This window comes from Notolabrus celidotus, chromosome 1 (genome assembly GCF_009762535.1).
Source record: "Notolabrus celidotus isolate fNotCel1 chromosome 1, fNotCel1.pri, whole genome shotgun sequence".
Lineage (NCBI taxonomy): Eukaryota > Metazoa > Chordata > Actinopteri > Labriformes > Labridae > Notolabrus > Notolabrus celidotus.
Window position 1 is genome coordinate 5,574,846 of NC_048272.1, and position 23,610 is coordinate 5,598,455.

Here is a 23,610-nt window from a genome sequence, read left to right on the forward strand (position 1 = left end):
ACAACCCTCACATAAAACTAAACCATCAATTAATTATAAGACTAGTTTGACAATTTATTCCAAAATTGAGCTGTTCTTACATCAACATTACCACCATTACTGTTAGCTAACTGCTAATTATTATATAAAGTATTTATGCATTAGGGTAATTTATATAACTACAAAAAGTGTCTTACATAGTGACTTACTTTCACTTATTCAATTATTATTTGGTTGATTTTGGCAACTCTCAGGTACTTTCAGTTTTTTTAAAGTCCAATCTAGCATTTATTTTTTTAAATTAATTTTATTTATATAATATATTTTCATTAGGTTTTTCTGCTGTATACATCAATCAAAAAGTGCATGTTACCCAGTTTTATATTTTTTACAGACAAACAAGAACACATCATACAATGACAACCACTAGAGTCCAATCCAATGTGTTTTGAAATGTTATCCTAAAAATAAGAAAGCAGGAAGGACTCATGAATTAGAATGAAGATATGATACATAAAATGAATAAATACAAATAATAATAACAATAATAATAATAATAGTAATAACAATATATAAATAATAAATAAATAAATAGAAATAAAATGAAATAAAAATGATTTCTTCCAATCTAGCATTTAGCCATGATTATAAGCTAACTGTTCTACTTGCTAGCTTGCCAGATTTAAGATTTGTATACATTTTAAACCATTATAGTAATGTATGATTACTTTAGCGAGTAAGTTATCTATTTAAACAATGTAGAAATTCAGCAACTTATGGTAACTTTATGTTTTTAGTTTAAATCCAATTAAACCGCTAACCTTAACCACCTTCTAGCTAAGTGTTCATTATACTTGCTAGCTAACTCGTTTGTACCACTTGTGTACCACACCGTGTTTAATCTGCCAAACATTTAAATTCTTTATTTTGCAGTGTATTACCTCAACATGTGCGTTACAGTGAAAATGCTTTTTTGAAAAGGGCCGACATAGGCTTACTTCTACATGACTATAACAAGTGTTAAGCTAGTCATGACATTCATCTTGTTAGTTATCTACTCTGACATTTCAGCCATTGGGCAACCTTTGGTTTCTTTTTCTGTTGGTTTACACAAACGGCATAACAGCTAAATGTCTGAGTCAAACTACACCTTCTGCATACCTCCGAGAGCCCCCCAAAAATGGGGCTAGGGCATAGGCTATATGTTTTATATTAAACACTAGAGCTTGTTTTTCTGCAATCTTTCTAAAAACCCTTTGAAAACCGCAGTTGTATCCTCAGAAGTACATCTACCTGAATAAATGTAACTGCTGATGTGTGAAAGAGTATTTTGACAGCTCTCTCACAGTAACAACTGGAGTCTCTTTGTAGTCATCATTATTTCATTTCACTGTTGTCTCACTCACTTTTGCAGGACTTTCCATCACTGCCCAGGCTGAATCCAGAGCGACAGCGGCAGGTTCGCGTCTTGTGGCTGTTTCCCAGCAGACAGATGTCCGAGCAGCCTCCAGCCTTCCCAAACGGGTCCACCTCACAGGCATGGCTACGCACTGAACCCAAAGGAGGTGAGAATTAAGTCAGAAGAGTCTTAACTGTTAATACTGCATTCAGAACTGCATGACATAAAAGAGCATTTGTGTGTGCAGACTACCTGGCGGCTGGCGTCTCTGGTGGTACACATGCAGCGCTCCTCCTTTGTCCACTCTGGTCACTACTTGGTAGTCTGTGCTGTTGAAGCGGTTGACCCTGATCACACTGGTTTTAGGCTGCATGTTTGCGTTGTCTGAGTTGGTGGCATACAGATAGTTTTCAAACACTGTCAACCCGTACAGGTGCTCGATCTTGACAAGAGTGAAAACGGAGAGTTTGGAGATAGTAGAAGGGATGAAAGAGAGAGTAAAAGAGAGGAAGATGGTAATGAGTCAAAGGCACTTAGAGTCACTGTTTACCTTTTTCAGAGCTTTACCCAGTTAGCATGAAAAATCTGTTACGGGTACAAGACAGTTCCAAATTAACTTGTGCTACTTGCTGCTCTTCATGACCATAAGACAGATTACTGCTCAAACAGAAATTAGATATACTGAGCTTGTTAAGAGTCTTACATGCTCTGGTGGAGCCTGTTTTGGCAAGAAATACATCTTTTTTTATGAAGGTTTGAACTATTGAAGTCTAGTAAAAAGTGAGACAGCTACCACTGATCTGCATTTTTAAACTGAGGTGCAAAGCAGTGATACTGGAAAATATCCCCTTATATGAAAACACTGAACTATGGTGATGGATGGAATTGCAATTAACAAGAGCAAGTCCATTCGTTTCTGCTCATGGAGAGTTTCAGTGAATTATTGCAGTTATACCATGGCAACTTACCACATAAACAAGAACTATCCTGCAAGTGACAAATGTTTTCAGTCAGTTCTTCCATGAGGTTAGTTGAATTTTTATAAGTGAGTGCTAAATGGTAATGTAGCATGAAAATGTAAGGTTGCCATGGTTTCCCTCAGTTCAATAAACCATGTGTGATGTTGCAGGCGATGGATAAACTGTTTACCAAAGTCTTCTGATTCATCTGGTTTAGAGACATGATGTTTTTCTTTTTCACTTGGTGCACAGCAATATTACGCAATACACAGTCATATAGTGTATTCCAGCTGTGACAGCGTGAAACCAAGAGAGCTCCAGCCGCTCTCAACAGAAACAAACTCAGGAACCAACTTGCTTCCAATCGACAGAAAATCAGGAAGAAAAGCAAGGGCGAGGACTTTGAGATCCGAGCAAACATAGCCAGTGACTCAGTGTCCCATGAGGCCATGTCTGCAGCAGCAGAAAACCTGAGGTGTCATTGTGGTCTGTCACAGCAGGCTGCAAGGAGCTTGCTGGACCAAAGAGAGACATGCACAGGGAGGGACAGGGAGATAAAGATGTTACAATCATAGGGTTAAAGTCCGAAGCTCTGCAGAGGAAGCACCCTGTTTGGAAACCTGCTGCCATCACACTGTCAGGAGAAATGATAGTATACTTTGTCTCCTTTGCTCCCAGATCTGACCAAGACAAACCAGAGAACCAAAGCTCCAATGTCTTCAAGTATGAACCTCAAAGAAACTGAATATAGTTTTTTTATCAAGACCCCATACATTTAGCTTTGAACTTTGTAAAGTGTCCTTTTACTCGAAGTTCCACCGTAAAAAGAGAGTGTGTTAGGCCTTCAAAAGATCTACACCCTCAATAAAACCGCCTTCACTAAGCACCATCAATAACACACTTTCTTTTAACCTTTACTTGAAGGATGAGCAAGTACTAATGCCCTATAACAGGTGCTAACACACACACAAAGCAAGCCATGCTGGCTTTGATTGTGTGTCCCTGTCTGTGCCCTCTGGCTCGGTGAGTAAATGAAGCCATTACTTCTCCACAGATCACAGTAAAAGCCATGGTAACACATTTAAAAGCCACTGTGCTTCACCAACGCTACAGCTTCTACCAAACAGCCTCAGTATTAGACACAATTAATCAGGAGCTTTAATGAAAAGGCAAACGTCCAACATCTTTTCTCTGCTCGTTAATCACCGCGCAAGAAGAAATTACAGGAGCACACAGGAGAAACATCAGGTGTGTTATAGATGTATAGGGAATGCTTAAGCACACAAGAGTTGTAACGCATTATGAAAGACTATAAACACAAAAAACTTAAGAGAGATCATCTCCCTGTTAATGTAACACAAGTGCTGCTGCTCTTACCAGAAGGCCTTGGATGATGGTGTGCCGGTTCTTGCCTTCGTAGTCCACAACCTCAATGTAATCCAGATAGGCATCAGCCCAGTACACTAGCCTGCTGACCAGGTCCAAGGTAATGCCATGAGGAAACACGATCTTACTGTCCACGAGCTTGGTACGGTTCTGGCCGTCCATGTCACAACGCTCCACCTTCGGGATCTGACCGTAGTCTGTGAAGAACACCTTCCTGTGCGAGACAAAGATCAGACATGATGAGTATGGATGGATTCAGATCAACTTACATTCAAAAGAGTTTCATTTTCAGCTTATTTGGCTGTGTTACAAGTGATTGATCACCTTTATTTCTTGCAAGGAGCAGTGATAATTCAGCTTTTTAACAGGCAGAAGGGAAGAAGGTGGAAAAGCTCTCTAATGGTGGAGGGGAAGATTTATTGTTGAAGTAATTTTTCAGTGAGTAAGAATGATTATGGGCTGAGTTTCTCTAGTTATTTAAAAGGTTTGGAGTTTCTCAAGATTTGTTTCTGAACATTTGAAGTTATTTAAGCAAGTAAAACTTTGAAGAAAAACTGTACAAAGGATTTAGCACACAAAGTTTGTCAGGGCGTAATCATTATTTTGCCAAGTTTTACACTGTTAAAACAAAAACATAATTACATTCATCAAATACTTTGGGATTTCCTGTCTGAACCAAACATTACAAAATCCTGTGGAGTCAGTCCAAAACCAAGAAACTGGCAAACAGAGAAAAGTAGAAACTTAATGATGTTCTTTTTTAATCCTGTGTCAAATTTTCTTGAAAAGTAAAAAGACAACGTGGGACATCTGGAGAGATTTGTAGTCATTGATCTCTCACACAACAAACAAAGGATGATGATGGAGAGCATTTCTTTCTGTGATATTGCTGTTATTGCTGTTTTTCTCTCCCTCTAATGACCCCGCAGACTACATCAAAAGAAAACAGCTCCAGTGAATCCACCTGACCTTGTTACCGGGAGACCAATTATAGCTGAGGATACTTTGAGGGGAGCATGCAGCTACAAGTAAGTGTTTGCACTTACACACTTGCAGGAACGTTCTCATTTTCACGTATTTCATTTTTTTTTTCTCTCTGAGGCACACGTACACTCACATTCACACAGGAAGGCATGCACCACAGTTATACAAACACTTTAAGGAATTCAGTTATAAAGTCTGGTCCTAAACAAAAAGAGCTGTTACAAAATCTTGCTTTTTTCACTCAAACCCTACAGTCAGCATACCACAGAGCTACCGAACATCTGTGCTCAATTACTCCAATGTCAAAGCCTCCATTTAGCCTTCCCCCCACTTCAACTTCTTGTTTGAAAGTTGGGTAACACTGATGGATGACACAAATTTGCCCTCATGTAATCACGAGTTACACAAGATTTCTCAATTGGATATTTATCTGTGAGTGCAACTAGTACGTATATAGTGTCTGGATCTGCATTTGTTTTTGTGTGTTTTTATGCATTAGATGGAGAGAAAGTGATCAAACTGACCCCATGGTGGGGTCCAGAGCAATGCCTTTAGGGTTGTACAGCTCCTGGTCCAGGAGGGTGACACATGTTTGCCCATCCTTGTCACACACGAAGATCCTGTCGTCCACGTCATCCACAAAGTAGAAGTTTCCTGTGAGCCAGTCAATGGCCATCTGCTCCACATCTGGAGAGAGAGAGGGGAGGCGGAGACAAGATGAGAGGAGGGAAGGGGGTAAAAAGGGACACAGGAGATACAGGAAGGAAAAGCAGTCCTGAAATTCTTATAATGTTTTTTTTTTTGACAGGTAGAGAAGTAGAACATTTGAAGTTGTTCACACTGGCAGCAGATGAGTGGTCTGACAAAGAGTCATGTGATGACACAAATTAGTCAGCAAAACTGTGTAGCAGCTACAGCAACGGCTCTGAAACAGTAACACACATTCATACACAGGTCAGGTTTTCAGGTTTGGACTTGGAGCAGTTTTCTTGACTGACAAACAAGATGACAGACAACACCAGTTAATATGTGTCTCAGTAATGTGTCTGCCATTCAAACTCACCTAGACAGACAGAATATGACACAGACTGTTGCCTCAAGAGGTGTGTTTTAACTGAGATGTAGCTACGTTATGACTCTGTTTCCTCAATGTTTATTTTCCCATGGCTTAGCTTACCGTGCCCCACACATCAATAAAAATCAAACCCCTACATGTGTTTACATGGCATCACGCACACAGCTTATGGAACATTTACTGTATTTCAATAGAGACTAGACTTAATAAGGGGGAAAAAGAACCAGAGTAGACTAGCTCCATAAACTGCTCTGTATGTGGTGTAAGACCACAGAGGGTCTGACAGTAGAGAAAATAGTGAAAAAGAATAACACAAGGCATTAACATACCCCACTCCCTCGGTCCCTTGCTCCCTCCTCTTCCTATTTCCTCAAACACCAGCTCAACCACACTGAGCCTGAGCCAAGGATCAGAGACAGAAAGCTATTGTTTAAGCTAAATGAAAGGAGATGTGAGGGAATAAAAGGTCCAGAATGACCAATTTACTGCAGTAAGCGGTGGGAAGGTACTGAGTTCATTCACCTAAATATTGTTTTTAAATGTGCTTTGGAGATTCCCACACTATTTTTTTTATTTTATTTTTAACTTTTTTTCACGTGCAACTTAAAACTGTGCTGTCAAAAAAATTTGACGGCTAAAGTGAGTTACTTCTTTGAAAACTTAGATCCAAAGAAATATTTGAAATGCTGGTGTAAACGCTGTACTTACAGTGACTGTAGCACATCTGAGAGCTGTTAGCTGACTGCATAAACAAAGCTAGCAACTAGGTAGCCAAACACCTTACCAAAAAGGAGACAATATAACTTGTTGTGTTGACAGCTTGTTTTCATGTGGCCAAAATAGGGTTGCAAAATTCAGGGAATTTTCAAAGTTGGAAACTTTATATGGGAATTAACAGGAATAAAACAGGAATTTACTAAAATGAAGGTTGGCTCTTAATAGGCAACTTACATATAGCTAGCTATTTTAGCATAATTCTGACTAAAACAAGCAGATTTCATGCAAGTACAGTTGAATATCTATGCTATTCCTCAATCACATGCACATAGAACACTGCTTAGTGCAGGGTTATTGAGACCATGCCCCCTACATGCACTTTTTATTTGCATGTTGAATGGGACTTTTTTGAAGGGAGAGCGGCACTTTTCATTTAACATTTTGAATGGGACTTTGTTGGGATTGCATTTTTGTTAATTTCTGAAAGTGTTGGGAAGCTTAACTTCCCATGGAAATTTACCAGAAATTTTCAACCCCTTTGCTACCCTAAACCAACACAATCTGAATTCATTGCTAAATTTTTGCTAGTAGTAACCATGCTAACAGATAAACCCCTTAAACTATCATGTTATAACAAACTGTTGGATGGCAACAAATTCTCAACTGAACACAACACAACGTACTGTTGCTTGTTGATGAGCTGTTGTTAGCTTGAGTAGTTGATCATTTATTTTCCTACAGTGACTAATAGTAGCATCCAGTTCACATTATGTTCCAGTCCAATATCAAATGTTAGCTCTGACACACACTCAACTCTAAAGCAAAATAATGAATTTAGCTACAAGTCTTGGAGTTCTTCTCTGTATCTCCACATTCACCATCAAATAAAAACTGAATATAGAAACTATATTTCTAATAAAACAGTATTTCTTTCAAGTGTCATGGTAAAAACAAAATAAGGTTAAAGCCAGAAAAAAGCATTAAACTGGAGAATGCTAAAGGGCTCTGTAAAACGAAGGAGAACTGGTCCTCTACCAGCGGTCTATATACACGTGTAGAAATGTGAAAAATAGCAAATATAAGATTTTAATTTGTGTTGCTTTAAATAACTTTTGGATGGAGTACTTTCATTTATAGCTCTGTTTTCGCTGCTTACGCAAAGAAACAGAATACTTCCTGAAGCACAGACTTTAAATAGTAATCTTAACTGGAAATAAAAACTATATGTCTACATGAGAGAGTGCTAGAGAGAGAGAGAGTGAGGGAGAGAAGGAATGGAGTGGAGGGCTTCTCAAACCACAGGATTTGTATTTTCACAGCTGCCATAAGTTCTGCTCTGCACATTCACACACACTGAAATCTCACACAAACACTCCGACACTGGGCTAGAGACGTGCTGCAGGGGGCCTTGGTCATGCAGAGCAGGGTTGCGAGGGTGGAGGTCTTACTGTGGTGGTATGTTTACTGGGGGGAGTAGGTCACTGTGACGAATAAGGGGAAACAGGCGGATCAATTTTTCCAACCGGGAAAGACGAGCTTCCTTTGGGGAGATCATAGAGCAGATTCCTCTGCGTAAAGACGCATTAAAAGTGTGTTGAGCAAATCTGTGCAATTCCAAGAAATTCCAGAGAAGTCCTGGTTTGAGAGCTGATGCACTTTTTAAAGGGAGGGGAGACACTTTAAAGTCGGTTTGAGTAAAAGTGAAAAACAGTCAAAAGAAAAATGCAGAGAACAGGAAGGAAAATTAGTAGAAAGATGATAGAGGACAAGAACAAAGAGGGAGCAATAAAGAGGAAACTTAGGTATTATGTAGCAGCATTTCTGAGGTTTATTGATATCGAGGGGCTGTATTCCCCAACGTGCTCTTAAATTTTTATCACCCAGTTCTCTATTTAAATGTTTCCATCTGCCACACAACACTTCTATTCACTGAATGAGAGATCGATAAACAAAAGGGGGAGAGAAGAGGAGATTGTGCAATAATCAAAACGTTTACAGAAAGCCCCGAAAAAAACAAGTCCATCCCACTCTTTCCATTTCCCAAAAATGGCTCCTGTAAAGGCCGAAGACTTTTCTATCTCCTCCCATTCTCCTTCTCTCTCCTCCTCCATGCATCATCCCCCTATCCCTCCCCTTTGTCTGTTCCCCAGAGGTGGAAAAACAGTCTGGATTCATTAACTGCAGCTCTGTCTGTCTGAAACTATGCTATAAAAAAACAACACAGCATAATTGAAAAAACAGAACCGGCTGCCTTCTTCATTTTTTTCCCCTCCGCTTTCTCTAAACAACTTGTTTTCTTCGTGTTTTCTTGTTCGTTCCATTGCTCCCTGTTGGTCCAAGAAAAACAACAGTTGAGTGAATTTTTAGATAATGTATTTGAAATGTAGATATGGTAGAGGGCAGCGTTTCACTTCAATGATTATAAGTAAGAAGGACTAACACTTCTTACTTATGTGGTGGTCGTAATAGGCCACAAACACAGGGGATAATAGCGAAGTGAGACCACTGGCGTTACGTTTGAAGACGCTGATATGAGTTCTGACATTTTAAACTGTGATTGAAACTTTAACCTCGACCGCTCAAGCACCCCAACCCCCACGTCCCCTTGCCAAACTCCTGCAGTCCAAAACACTCCCTCAAGCATCTGGCGAAGGCGTCACACCAGAAACACACAGGCAGGAGGAGAAAAAACAAAACACAGCAACACAAATTTAGTGTGCGGTTTTGTAAGGATCCAGCAGAAGTACAAAGCTAGACGGGAAAGGGTAGATAACTTGAAGCACTAAAGGCTAAAATATATGTCATAGCTCAGGGGGAGAGAGGTTTAAAGCTGAATAAGGTTTTGAATTGAGAGAAGATTTGAAAATGTGCTGACTGGCCTGCCTTTTAACAGCACATGACCTCTTAAGGAGATTTCAGGCCAGTGTCTGTGCTAAGCAGCACGCTGTGGCTCACTGTGCAGGCGAGCAGGTACTGTAGCTCTTACAGTACAAGCAGAGACGGGAGGCTTAGAGACAGCTCTGGGATCAGCCCTCCAGTGCATAGTGTGACGCATCAGCTTCCACTACTGAATGCAAAGCCACCTTAGTTTTATTGCTAGGTTCCCCACAGGGAGTGCTCTCTGCAGCAATATGACAGAAGGAATGAATAACTGATTAAACTGAATTTCATGGAGTACTTCATCTGCATTCAAATATTATTTCACTACATAATGTCTGAACAAGCAAAGTCATCCATTTTTGAATAGAATATTATTACAAAATTGTGAGAAAATGCAAATTAGATGTTGTTCATGAGCCACAGACCCACAAAGTTATTTAAAAACAACAGCAAATATTGAACGTGTACTGTGTTTGCACAACAAACAGGGTTTTTATTACCCAGTCTGGCCATCTGTCCTTCCAGCAGTCAGTCATCTGACCACTTTGGACCAGACTGACACATCTTCCTATTGGATGGATTGTCCAGAAAAATGTACATAAAGATTTCTGGTATTAAATTAGCAAAAAAAAGGTAGCAGAGTAGAGGAAGAACAGTGAGAGGAAATGTAGCAAACATCAACACAGATGTCATTGAACTTTCCTTCACTTTGTGTCTGATTCAAAACAACACAAAAATCTGATAGGCTTTAGACTGTAGTGACCTGAGGGGCCTACATGTTAGTAGGTGCTTACATACTGCCATTTCAAAGGGGGAAATTAACACTGTTACCCACAGAAGCGTAATGGTCTGGCAAAGTCGTTCTGCCTCTTATCCTCCCTCAGAGGTAGAAACACAGGCTGAATGGGGGGAAGAAGGTAAGGATATATCGCATCAGACCGCTGTATGCATGTGTGTGTATGTTGCGCTACTGCTGTGTGTTAATAAGCCATGCCTCCCGAACTTCTGCATAAACGTTATGGGATGTGTAATCACACACTGGAACACCAATATTATGCTGTTTCAGGTTGCAATGTGTAAGCACAAAGGCGCAGTGATGGCCGAACTCCATGCCAATGTTGTTGTGGAATTGCAGTGAGTAAGAGGCTAATTTTGACTGTTTTAAACTTAAACCTATATATATTATGTGTTATCTTGATTAAAAGTAACAGTAGTTACAACTTTTATCGTCACATGGGGTTCACAACACAACTTTTTTACAGCTAACAATGACGATAAGTGATGTGTATAATTGTCAATGGCAAGAAAAAGACACTGACAAATATGGAGTGAGACTAAGTGTATAGTTTATGACATTTGGCAGCAGCAAGTCAGACTAGGAAGGAAGAAAAAAGTCCAAGGGAATGTAATGAAAGTGACAAAGAAAGAGACAGAAGGAGAGAGAGAGAGAGAGAGAGAGAGAGAGAGAGAGAGAGAGAGAGAGAGAGAGAGAGAGAGAGAGAGAGAGAGAGAGAGAGTTGGGGGGTGGGGTTGGGACACATCTGGACAACTCATTGGTGGCATACTGAGGTCATGAGTCACACTAACCACAAGCGCATCACTTCCTGTGTGCACACCCCTGCCATTGGTTGCGTTGGGCTCCTTCCATATTGACTGTGAGCATAAACTTACTCCTCCTATTCTGTCACACTCGCACGCCAGCGGCTGGTTCTGAAGACCAGCTCTGCTGTCTCGACTGTCACTCCAGATCATGCACTGGGACAGATGACAAAAACCTGCCTGTTTGTGTTGTGCACTTTTTTTCTGTGATTTACTTTGCTGACACAAAGCGTGCTATTTTGGAGTCTACTGAGGGATGCAGCCCCTTTAGACATTCTTTGTAATAGTCATCATAAACATTAAGATTTACAACACAGCACCTGTCTGTGCCTGAGAATTGTTTGCTTTTACTCTGCGAAAGAATCCCATTTGATTTCTATCCTCAATTAAATGTGTCATTTTAACTGGAATGTTGAAACCTCTCACTCATCAGTTTGGCTCTAATCTTTCATTATCGATGATTAGCATCCTGTTCATGCTCTTTAAGGCAGCCCCTTCTCTGTTTTACCCATCTGTTTGCACATTATATTTCTGAGTATGTGTTTAAGAGCGACTGCTGCAGTGTGTGTGGGAGTTTGCATGTGTGGGGGACAGCCGCGGAGAACCCAGCTAAAGCTGCTGGAATTTCCTGCAGATTTTTCTGGTTCTTAAATAGTGTAGTCCAATGGGAGCTGAGGTTCTGGGCAAAGCTGCACGATTCTAGCACCAGCGTCAATCCTTGTTTTTCAGTAACTCTGATCATAATTACCAAGTACAAATACACGTGTCCTTTAACTGAGTCTCTGCATTAATGTGACGCTGTCTCTGTCATTCTAAGAAGCTGTTATGATGCCTTTCTTGCATGAACCCAGTAGATAAAGGTTATTCTGCATAATGTCTTAACAAGGCATCAAGGCTGAAAATAGACAGAGAGGTACAGCAGACTTGATCTTCATATTAATTCTGTGAGGGACACCACAATGCCTCATGCATAATTTTCTCAGTACAGCGTTTGTCTGATGTCATCTGAGATGAAATGAACACATTTCCAAATGACAGCTAAACCACATTGTGCGTGCGTACGGAGGACAGAGCTGCCCGACTGTCATCATTGGATATTTTCATTTTCTCTGATGGTCAGCACTGAGAGAGTCATTTCTGTCATGATAATGCAATCTCAGCCTTGTGGAAAAGTGAATTCAACAGACAATCTGCTGCACACAGAGTGGATGTGATCAGTCATAATGTTTGTGGGCAAGTAAAAGAAAACAGAGCAAGAGGACGAATATAACTGAGCTATCTGAGTTATCCTGACCTTGAAATCTTTGATAAAAGAAATATCCAGAACTATTTGGAAACTCAGATAAAAAACAACTTATTTGACTCTTAAGCAGGATTGATTTTGTCAATGAAAATGTTGACGATATCTATCTGCTGACGTATTTATTTTTCATGACTAAATTAAGATGATAATGTCAATGGTAAATTGACATTGGTGACAAATTGACAAACAAACTTCAAGCTGCATTTAACAGTACAAATGAATCTTTGTAAACTAAGACTGGTTTTAAATGCTGAAAAGACTAAGGTGATGTATTTCTCCAAGTCCAAGAGGATGGTGAAAAATGACTCTAAGATTTTCACCTCCACAAATGAGGAAATCGAATGTGCCCCAACATTTAAATACTTGGGTTTTCTCTTAGATGGAAATCTTTCTTTTAATCGTCATATTGAGAGTCTAACTAAAAACCTGAGGGTGAAGCTGGGTTTCTTTTATAAAAACAGACGCTGTTTTTCTTTTGCTGCTCGTAAAAAGCTCATTCTAGCAACCTTTGTATCTGTAATTGATTATGGTGATGTTTTTTATATGCATGCTTCCTCAGCCTCTCTGAAAATGTTGGACTCGGTGTACCATGCTGCATCGTGGTTTGCTTCTGGTTTAGGTTTCCGCATACATCACTGTATCTTGTATGAAAAGGTAGGCTTTTCTTCCTTATACAACAGAAGAATGGAGCATTGGTATAACTTTCTTTATGAGGCCGTATACAGGAGCTGCTGTCTTATTTATGCTTCTTATTGATTCCTTAAGTTGTCAGTGGCTGTCATCTTTGATCCCATGGACAATTTCTTTTTGTCATTCCTTGGACTCGCTCTGTCTTTGGTAAAAGTGCTTTTAATGTCTTTGCTCCTTCTTCTTGGTTTGTTTAATTCAATTGGAGGATTTTAAAACTAGGATAAAGGATGATCTGATCTGCTTGTGCACATGTTTTAGAGCTTAAAACTGCTAATTTATAAATTTATGTATTAGTTACTTGTCACTGTAGGTTTTGTCCTGTTCTATTTGTGAAACTTTTTATGCTGCTGTCTTGGCCAGGACTCCCTTGTAAAAGAGACTTTGTATCTCAATGGGACTATTCCTGGTAAAATAAAGGTGAAATAAAAAATAAAAAAATGAGCTAACAATGAAAACTATGGCTAAATTTCTGTTCATAATGCATCATCATTGGATCATTTTCATTTAGCGCATGTCTGGAAGAAGTCTGTTTTATACAGTCTATGGTAGGAAGCCAAAACTATCTAGCTAATTCATCAAAAGCCTAACAAAGAAACCACTTGCAGCTAGCATCTGGAAAAATTAGTGCCTAATTTTTCAGTCAATGACCAGCAGCATATACAGAAGTAAGTTAAGATACAACCTGTGGATGCATGACTGAGTATATCATTACCGGTGAGGATGGAGTGCTTTGTGATTACATGAGGGGAGGTAAAAACAACCAAAATTTGAAGACACCTAAAGACAATTTTCCAGGCAGTGTCTGCCGGGGTAAAAAACAATGATGTATGTTGATTCAATACATTAACTCTCTGAATTCAAAGTTGGCAAATCTCAGAGTTTGTTATGGAATCAGACCTTTGCAATCAATTCACGCTATGGGAACATTTTTCAGCAGGGCAGCACAACTTGGCATAACACCTGTTAGAAATTAGCATGTGGTTCTCCAAACATTTTTTTATATGACAAGGAAAAAGTACAAACACATTTTCAGCCAAGATGACTAAAAATAGAGAGGTATTCTTTCTTCCCACTGAAAGTTTCACAACAGGAGAAATATCTTTCTTCAAAAAACGAATATAAAACTGTTCCAGAAAATGATGACTAAAACACTGACTAAAACAAGATTACAATGAAAACTGATTACAACTGACTGAATCTTGACTAAAACAACACAAAACACAAAGACTTAAATCAACCACTGTTTTCTGAAAATGACTAAAGACTAAACTGAATTCAAGTTTTTTGTCAAATTGAACACTGTTCTTAAGCTTATTTCTCCTGACTGTGTCAGATCACACTTTGAAAGACCTGACTCAGCATGTATTATCACACAGACAGTAGTGTGTTTTTAGCAGGTGCTAACTGCAAACTATGATCTGTGTTTAAACTGTTAGCTATGATGTCCCAGTTGGAAAAATACTTTGAAGATAACGCTGAATTCTGGCTCAGGTTAGAGATAATGCAATATTTGACTGAACTTAACTCCCTCTACAATCAATCAATCAATCAGATATTATTTATAAAGCACTTTTCATACAATCACATTGTAACACAAAGTGCTGTACATTAAAAACAACCTAAAATAGAATAAATTAAGAAAAAGATCCCGCCCCCAGCCCCGACCCCAAACCCACCCCACAAGGTTAAGAACACAATAAATGCAACAATAATAATAAAAACAATAAAAATTAAATTAATTAATTAAAAATAAAAAAGAATTTGCTGAACGAACTGAGGAAACGCTTTCATGATATCTTAATGAGGAAACACTGGAGATAAAAAAGGATGTTAAAACTCAACACAGGAAATTAAAATCACCAAAATAAAATACATTTCCAAGATAATAAAACACTAAAATATTAAACCATTAAAAGAATATAAGATGCCATACTTAGAATAAATAAATAAGTACATTAATAAATAAAGTAGAATAAAAATGACTAAAATTTGAAATAGATAAATAAATAAATAAATAAATAAATAAATAAATAAATAAATAAATAAATCTGTTAAGAATAAAAATAAAACTCAGATAAAAGCGAGACTAAAAAGGTAGGTCTTGAGTTTGATCTGAGTTACTAGGGCTCCTACAGATTTCCATAGCAGGACATGCTAACCTCAGGTGGACATTGTAGAATACTGTCTTCCAGGTCTTATGATTGGTTGTGTAAAAACATAACATTTTGATTGCAACCAATTTTTGATAGATGTAGATAGTAATGATAATGTACACTCAACAGTCTCAAATTTTCACCGCTATCTTTCAATGTTATTTTTGTGAAGTTTAGCTGGTAACTAAGTATTTGGAACTAAGAGGACCTCAGAACACTATCATGTGTATTATTGTGTACTGTGATTCCTAGCCCCTCCTTTCTGTGTTCTCGAGTTGTTCTGTGGGTATTTCATACTATTCATTTCCCCTCTCCCGTTTGGTCTGTGCTCCTATGAGAGAGGTGGGTGTCTATTGTTTAGCTGAAGGTTAAATAATCCATTTCATTGTTCATTGTATTCTTTTATATGCACTGTATTTTTGCTCCCCGCAAATGTTATTGTCGTCTGTTATTTGTCAATGTATTGATTTGATTTAAATGTCTCTTAAAACCTCTCTTAAATCCTGTATAGGATTCTAAGAATAACAGCGATGAAACAGGTGACTAACAACTGGCTGAAACCGACCCCGCCACAGATAATGTAATGGAAAGCAACCATTAATGAAATTCACAACATGGAAAGAATAACACACAGGATAGGGAATTGAAGTGATGTTTTTGAGTCATGTTGGAAAAGAATAACTACCATCGATATAACATGAAAAGAGATGAAAGACAAATGTAGATGTGTGAGTACTTGAGCATTGGATTTGAGCTAGAAACAGCCGGTGAAGAACATTAACAGTGGAAAACACTAAAGGGTGGGGAGGTTTTTATATATAAATATCTATATCTATATCTATATATATATAGATATATATATATATATATAATAAATACATACCCAGGCCTAAATAAAATCAGATTAAATTTGCTTTATGCTTTTACTTTCCCTTTAGTTTTATTTATTGTTCTTTCTTTGTTTCTTCTTTTTTTCTCTGTTTATTCTTGTCAATGTTGTAGATCTTTTTCTTTGTACATTTTCTTTAAATTGTGTTTCTGCATTGGGTATCAAATCCTACACTCAAGGATGAGTTAAAAATTAGCTGTTTATTTAAAGAAGATAGTCTTATATATACAGTTGTGCTCATAAGTTTACATAACCTGGCAGAATGTATGGTTTATTGGGTAGTTTCTGTTGACTTTATGATATAAAAAGAGTAAACACAGTTGTTTGATAAAAATTTTGCTTCAATCAACCACTAACCATGAGTGAAAAAAAAAAGTTTTTCTCTTATCATTCATATTCTCTGAAAAATGGACAAAAAAATCACAGATTCTGCCAGGGTATGTAAACTTATGAGCACAACTGGATATAAGAAAACTCATCCAATGCTGACATGCTGCCACGTCTTTGTTTTGTCTTGTTTTTTTTGTTTTTTTCTTGTGGTTGTTTTTTGTTTGAAAACTATTAAATAAAAAGTATATATATAAAAAAAAGAATATCTCTTAAAACAATTATTTTAACAGTCTGAGCTTGGTTATCGTGTACGGCAAGTTATGCTAACTTGTGTGTTGTACATTTACTTTACAGTAGCTAGAGCAGGCTTTAACCTTAACATGGAGGTCCTGTCTGTCTGTGTGTCTGTGCCAGAATAGACAGCGGTGCAGAAGGGTAAGACTCCCAGTGTTGCAGCATCCTTCAAATAATGGTGCAGCAGCCCACAAATTACATACCAGACACTAGATTACATAGTTGTAAGGCTATTGTAGATTTGGGTTTCTGGTGGCATGCATTCATATCAGAACCAGACTGGGGGGAAAATATGAACACAATAACAAAGTGCTTAAGAAATGTTTCATGAAGTCCTCTAATTAATGCCTGCAGATTAGAGTGACAATGCAGATATTTTCAAACCATCTGAGAACCTTCTTCCTAGAAGATAGTACAATGACGCATTTCTATTGTTGTTTAAATGTGTTGTCTCTGTGGCTGCTTTGCCTCTGACTCACAGAAAACACAAGCTGCCCAAAAATTAGACCAAAACACGGCCAGGAACATGGGGCCTGAATGTTACTGGAATAAAGTCGTTGTCTATACTCAGGAGCACACGCACACATCATCTGTGATCAATCATGCACCCTTAGAAGTCCACTGTCCACTTTTAGTTTCATTTTAACAAGAAAACAGGCAAGTGTTTTTGAAAAGAAACTGAAGTCATGGAAAAGTACAGCTGCTTTTAATGTGCAGCCACAACAATATGTCTGACTCACAGGCCTTGCACAAGCGCAGAGAAGCTAAGGACACGTCTATTCCACAGGTGTTTATGTTCAATTCACTTCTGGATATTTTTCCCTGGAATTCTATTTTTGAAAATCAGACAAACACGTGCATTCAAAGGGAGCATCAGCTGAGGTCAGTAGCCAATGGGAAGGGTTCCTGAACACCCCTACCTAAAATGTGAGAAAGACTTAGGAATGACAAAAACGTGGTTGAATCCGAATAACCAATAAGTCGGAATTCTTGGTTAAATGTGACAAAGCAGCCATCTAAATCCAAATACTCGATTCAATCCACTTTCACGGTTTTGACCAAACAAAAACAAACTTGTAGCGTGCTTATTTAATAGTTTCAAGGTCCCTGTACAACAGGAGCCAAAGCAAAATGAACATCTGCTCTGTAACTTTCTTCAGCTTGTGCTGTAGCTCACTTTTCTTCATTTATAGTCGCCCTGCAAGAACAACCTAAGTACTGAACATACATTTCTGTAAGCACACTGATACCGATTTCTTCCTCTTTGTTCTTTTAGGAAGACAAACTGCACTTGCTTCTTTCACCAGGATCAACTCAGACAAAGACACATCACATTAGGAGAAGGCAATGTGTTACAAGTTCAATTTTAAACAGAGGGGTAGAGGTCTGTGTTTATGCACTGTTTAATATCTGCAAAACCTACAACCAAAGAAATTCATTCAAACAAATCATGAAATGGCCTCATCAGTGTCTGGTGATGTGCTGTAAATTCAACTGGAGTTCATGCTGCTGCCACAGCTCCTGCTACATGTGGCCACCAGAACAAAAATAACTAAGAACACACAAAACACGCACACACACACAAATATATATATGTATATATATATATATATATATATATATATATATATATATATATATCTGAAAACAAGATAAATATGCACACTTTTCTCTTGTAGCAGTTTGAGGCTACCTTTTCTGCCAGTGTGTAATGTATAATGTGAGGAGCAGTGACTTTTGTAGATCCTACCATTCACTAACACCAGCAAAACCACTGACTGTATATAGAGATGGACCATGTGCCTCCATCTCCTCCCATTGTGAGAAAGTGAAGCCAAAATACAGCCATGATTGGTGCTAACATTTTGTCTTTTTGAGCACATATTAAACTCACTGATAAAATGACAAAGATCCTTGACACTGGTACTGTCAACAGAGGAAGGGATTCTTGTTTAAAGCTAATGCTAACCAATATGGAAAGTTTGGTGACTTTTGTGCTAGCATTTGTCACTTATCCGATCTTTGTTCCTTTTCAAATCTAAAGAATGCTGCAGGAGCGACATATGTCAGTCATAACGTCACATCCCTTCTTTTTAACACAAAATAACTCATTAATCAAAAGAACTAAACACTTGCATCAAAATCCACATGAACAAAAATGACTGTCATGACAGAAAGCATGTGTGAGAAAACTTGGTTTGTCGTGTTTCTTAATTTCTAGACTGACTTATGAGACTGACTTCTGATTGGAAGAGGCAGGCTTTATGATATAAATGTTTTGGCTTTACTTTCAGGGAGCTGTCATGTTGTCCATGTTTACTTATGTGTCCACAGTGTACTCACGGTGCAGACTCAGTGAGATGTTGATGACTCTCTCCTCTGTGAAGCTCTTTAGATTTGGGATCTTGGCACATTTGAGATGCGTGGAAGAGGGTGAGTCTCCCACGTGGATCCAGCAGACAGTCTCCTGTGTATAGAGGAAGTCCATGGCGGTGGTTTGTTTAGTGCTGGTGGACAGCAGGCTGTGAACGGTAGTGCCGCTCAGGGAGGTGGCCTGGATGTTCTGCGAGTTGGCGATCAACAGGACGGGCAGCCGGTCTACTGGCACTGCAAAATAACATGGGAATGATTGAAGCCCAACATCAAGGAAAGGATACAAAAGATATGCGCTGCTCAAATCAAGCTGCTGTGTTTTCCTCCGGTCTGCTTCCTGCTGCTACTCACCATTCTTGGCCTTGCAGGAGCGGTTGTCTGGCTGAGACAGGTAGCCCTCCACACAGGAGCAGGTGTAGGAGCCTTCAGTGTTGGTACAGGACTGACTGCAGGTCCCGTACACACTGCACTCATCAAAATCTACACAACAGAAAAAACAGATGGTCCTACTGTTAAGGCACAGCAAATAATCAAGCCTAGATCTAAAAATTTGACTAAACCTACAAATGAAATCATGCACTAATCCAAACATATTAGCTTGAATACTTCATTGATTTATCAAAGATAGCTTGCTGCACAAATTGACCAATGCATCAATCAGGGTTCCCACTCTTTTCCAGAGATCATTTTCCAGGACATTTCCAGGACATTTTCATTGATGATCAAGCTGGTATGACCGTCTAAATTTAGTTCCTAATTTAGTTCCTAAATAGTCTAATATGTTCCTCTCAGTGGAAGTCTACATTGAAAGACATGTAGTCTATGGCTATCAATGAAATCATCTCTTACATACTTAAAAATGATGGCAAATTGATAATAGAATAGTCAGGGACCCCTTACAGGTGAGAAAATTGTCCATGGCCCCCTCATAATTGTAACACAGATTAAGCACAGTAGTGATGTGTCATGATCAAAAGCTGCGGCTCTGAGAGTCGATGCTTTATAGTGAATCAGAAGAGCCGGCTCGCATCAAGAGAGAGAGACGGCTCCCAGTTTTTTCCTTTCCCTCCTTAGCTCTCTCAGTGCTCAGCCCCAGCTCTGCTCACAGCAGAACTTTGTTCTGATTGGTCAGCATGGCGGCCATGTGGCCAATCATATGTGAGGATATAGGATACAGGTGGTGGAGGGGAGGCTGTGTATCCTGGCTTCATCTGTTCCTTCAGAGAGAGTCTTCTTGAAGACCGGGCAAATACTCACTGAGAGGAGAAATCGGATCAGCCCATCCAAGCTGAGGCATCTGATTTTTCTCAATACCAACCTGAGGACATTAATATTGTTTGCTTGAGGTTGGTTCTGGTTCTGTTTGCTTGAGTTTCGTTCTGGTTCAGTTTACCTGAGTTGGTTCTGGTTCTGTTTGCTTGAGTTTGGTTCTGGTTCGGTTCTGGTTCTGTTCTGGTTCGGTTCTGGTTCTGTTCTGGTTCGATTCTGGTTCAAGTCTGGTTCGGTTCTGGTACGGTTCTGGTTGGTTCTGATTCGGTTCTGATTCGGTTCGGTTCCGATTCGGTTCCGGTTCGGTTCTGGTTCGGGTCTGGTTCGGTTCTGGTTCAAGTCTGGTTCGGTTCTGGTATGGTTCTGGTTCGGTTCTGATTCGGTTCTGGTTCGGTTCGGTTCCGGTTCGGTTCTGGTTCGGGTCTGGTTTGAGTCTGGTTCGGGTCTGGTTCGGTTCTGCTTCAGTTCTGGTTCGGTTCGGTTCCGATTCGGTTCCGGTTCGGTTCAGTTCTGGTTCGGGTCTGGTTCGGTTCTGGTTCAAGTCTGGTTCGGTTCTGGTATGGTTCTGGTTCGGTTCTGATTCGGTTCTGGTTCGGTTCCGGTTCGGTTCTGGTTCAGTTCTGGTTCGGTTCTGGTTCGGGTCTGGTTCGGTTCTGGTTCAACTCTGGTTCGGTTCTGGTATGGTATTGTTCAGTTCTGGTTCAGTTCTGGTACGTTTCTGGTTCGGTTCTGGTTCAGTTCTGGTACGTTTCTGGTACGGTTCTGGTTCGGTTCTGGTTCGGTTCTTGTTCGGGTCTGGTTCGGTTTTGGGTCGGTTCTGGTTCAGTTCTATTAGGGTTCTGGTTTGGTTCTGGTTGAGTTTGATTCTGGTTCTGTTTGCATGAGTTTGGTTCTAGTTCTGTATGCTTAAGTTTAGATCTGGTTCTAAACCTAAACCTAATCCTAATCCTAACCCTAACCCTAACCCTAATCCTAACCCTAACCCTAACCCTAACCCTAAGCCTAATCCCAAACCTAATCCTAATCCTAACCCTAACCCTAACCCTAATCCTAACCCTAACCCTAACCCTAACCCTAATCCTAACCCTAATCCCAACCCTAACCCTAATCCTAACCCTAACCCTAATCCTAACCCTAACCCTAACCCTAACCCTAATCCTAACCCTAATCCTAACCCTAACCCTAACCCTAATCCCAACCCTAATCCTAACCCTAACCCTAACCCTAACCCTAATCCCAACCCTAACCCTAATCCTAACCCTAATCCTAACCCTAACCCTAATCCTAACCCTAACCCTAACCCTAACCCTAATCCTAACCCTAACCCTAACCCTAACCCTAATCCCAACCCTAATCCTATTCCTAACCCTAACCCTAACCCTTACCCTAACCCTAATCCTAACCCTAACCCTAACCCTAATCATAACCCTAATCCTAACCCTAACCCTAATCCTAATCCTAACCCTAATCCTAACCCTAACCCTAATCCTAACCCTAACCCTAATCCTAACGCTAATCCTAACCCTAACCCTAACCACAACCCTAACCCTAATCCTAACCCTAACCACAACCCTAACCCTAACCCTAATCCTAACCCTAACCCTAATCCTAACCCTAATCCTAACCGTAACCCTAACCCTAATCCTAACCCTAACCCTAACCCTAATCCTAACCACAACCCTAAGCCTAACCCTAATCCTAACCCTAACCCTAATCCTAATCCTAATCCTAACCCTAATCCTAACCCTAACCCTAACCCTAACCCTAACCCTAATCCTAACCCTAATCCTAATCCTAACCCTAACCCTAACCCTAATCCCAACCCTAACCCTAATCCTAACCCTAATCCTAACCCTAATCCTAACCCTAACCCTAACCCTAATCCTAACCCTAACCCTAACCCTAATCCCAACCCTAATCCTATTCCTAACCCTAACCCTAACCCTTACCCTAACCCTAACCCTAACCCTAACCCTAACCCTAACCCTAACCCTAACCCTAACCCTAATCCTAACCCTAATCCTAACCCTAACCACAACCCTAACCCTAACCCTAATCCTAACCCTAACCCTAACCCTAACCCTAATCCTAACCCTAACCCTAATCCTAACCCTAATCCTAATCCTAACCCTAATCCTAATCCCAACCCTAACCCTAACCCTAATCCTAATCCCAACCCTAACCCTAACCCTAACCCTAACCCCAACCCTAACCCTAATCCCAACCCTAATCCTAACCCTAATCCCAACCCTAATCCTATTCCTAACCCTAACCCTAACCCTTACCCTAACCCTAATCCTAACCCTAACCCTAACCCTAATCATAACCCTAATCCTAACCCTAACCCTAATCCTAACCCTAACCCTAATCCTAACCCTAATCCTAACCCTAACCACAACCCTAACCCTAACCCTAATCCTAACCCTAACCCTAACCCTAACCCTAATCCTAACCCTAACCCTAATCCTAATCCTAACCCTAACCCTAACCCTAACCCTAACCCTAACCCTAATCCTAACCCTAACCCTAACCCTAATCCTAACCCTAACCCTAACCCTAACCCTAACCCTAATCCTAACCCTAACCCTAATCCTAATCCCAACCCTAACCCTAACCCTAACCCTAATCCTAACCCTAACCCTAATCCCAACCCTAATCCTAATCCTAACCCTAACCCTAATCATAACCCTAGGATCAAGGTGAGAATGATTTTGTAACAGAAGAAATGCACACAATTGGGCATTATAAGGCTTCTCATAAAACACTGTACGTAAAGGGTTTTCAACACAAACTATTATTTTTTGCAAAATTAAGGTAAAATATACGGCTACAAAAGATCCTACAATAAGAGCCGTTTGAGAGTCGAAAGAGCCGGCTCTCTGAAAAGAGCCCAACTTCCCATCACTAAAGCACATGCTTACTACCATTTGCACTCTTAGATGCCCTTGGAACTATTTGTATTGTAAAACGTATCAATGTAAATACTTCAGACCTGTACCATAGTGATAAACAGATAACACTTCAATTTGAATCAAGTAAATACAACTTGTATACTTTAAAACAGAGGGTCAAGTAATTGATCTTAAACGCTTTCAGAAAATTAACAGTAACAAGACTCACATATCCCTTCGAGCCACCAAATGGTATCATAACAATGGTGTATATGCTGTTTTGTAATGACACAGCACAATTTTATAATTTATTAGAAATGTATTCAAATTATTTCACAGACCCCCACGCTATGGTTCGCAGACCCCCAGGGGTCCCAGGACCCCACTTTGAGAACAACTGAGCTAGAGTACGGTAATTGAGCCAAATGTACCATAAAACT

General features: G+C 39.6%; 1 protein-coding gene across 1 annotated transcript in view; it reads right to left on the bottom strand.

Moving 5' to 3' along the window:
- LOC117811180 (low-density lipoprotein receptor-related protein 1-like) overlaps window positions 1–23,610 on the bottom strand; it is a 131,500-nt gene that overhangs the window by 53,704 nt on the left and 54,186 nt on the right. Inside the window, exons 5-10 of the mRNA XM_034681281.1 lie at window positions 19,362–19,490; window positions 18,981–19,244; window positions 5,232–5,394; window positions 3,715–3,937; window positions 1,631–1,820; window positions 1,386–1,529 (exon numbers count right to left, since the gene is read on the bottom strand). Of these exons, the coding sequence (XP_034537172.1) occupies window positions 1,386–1,529; window positions 1,631–1,820; window positions 3,715–3,937; window positions 5,232–5,394; window positions 18,981–19,244; window positions 19,362–19,490 (1,113 nt within the window). The remainder of the gene's footprint in view (window positions 1–1,385; window positions 1,530–1,630; window positions 1,821–3,714; window positions 3,938–5,231; window positions 5,395–18,980; window positions 19,245–19,361; window positions 19,491–23,610) is intronic.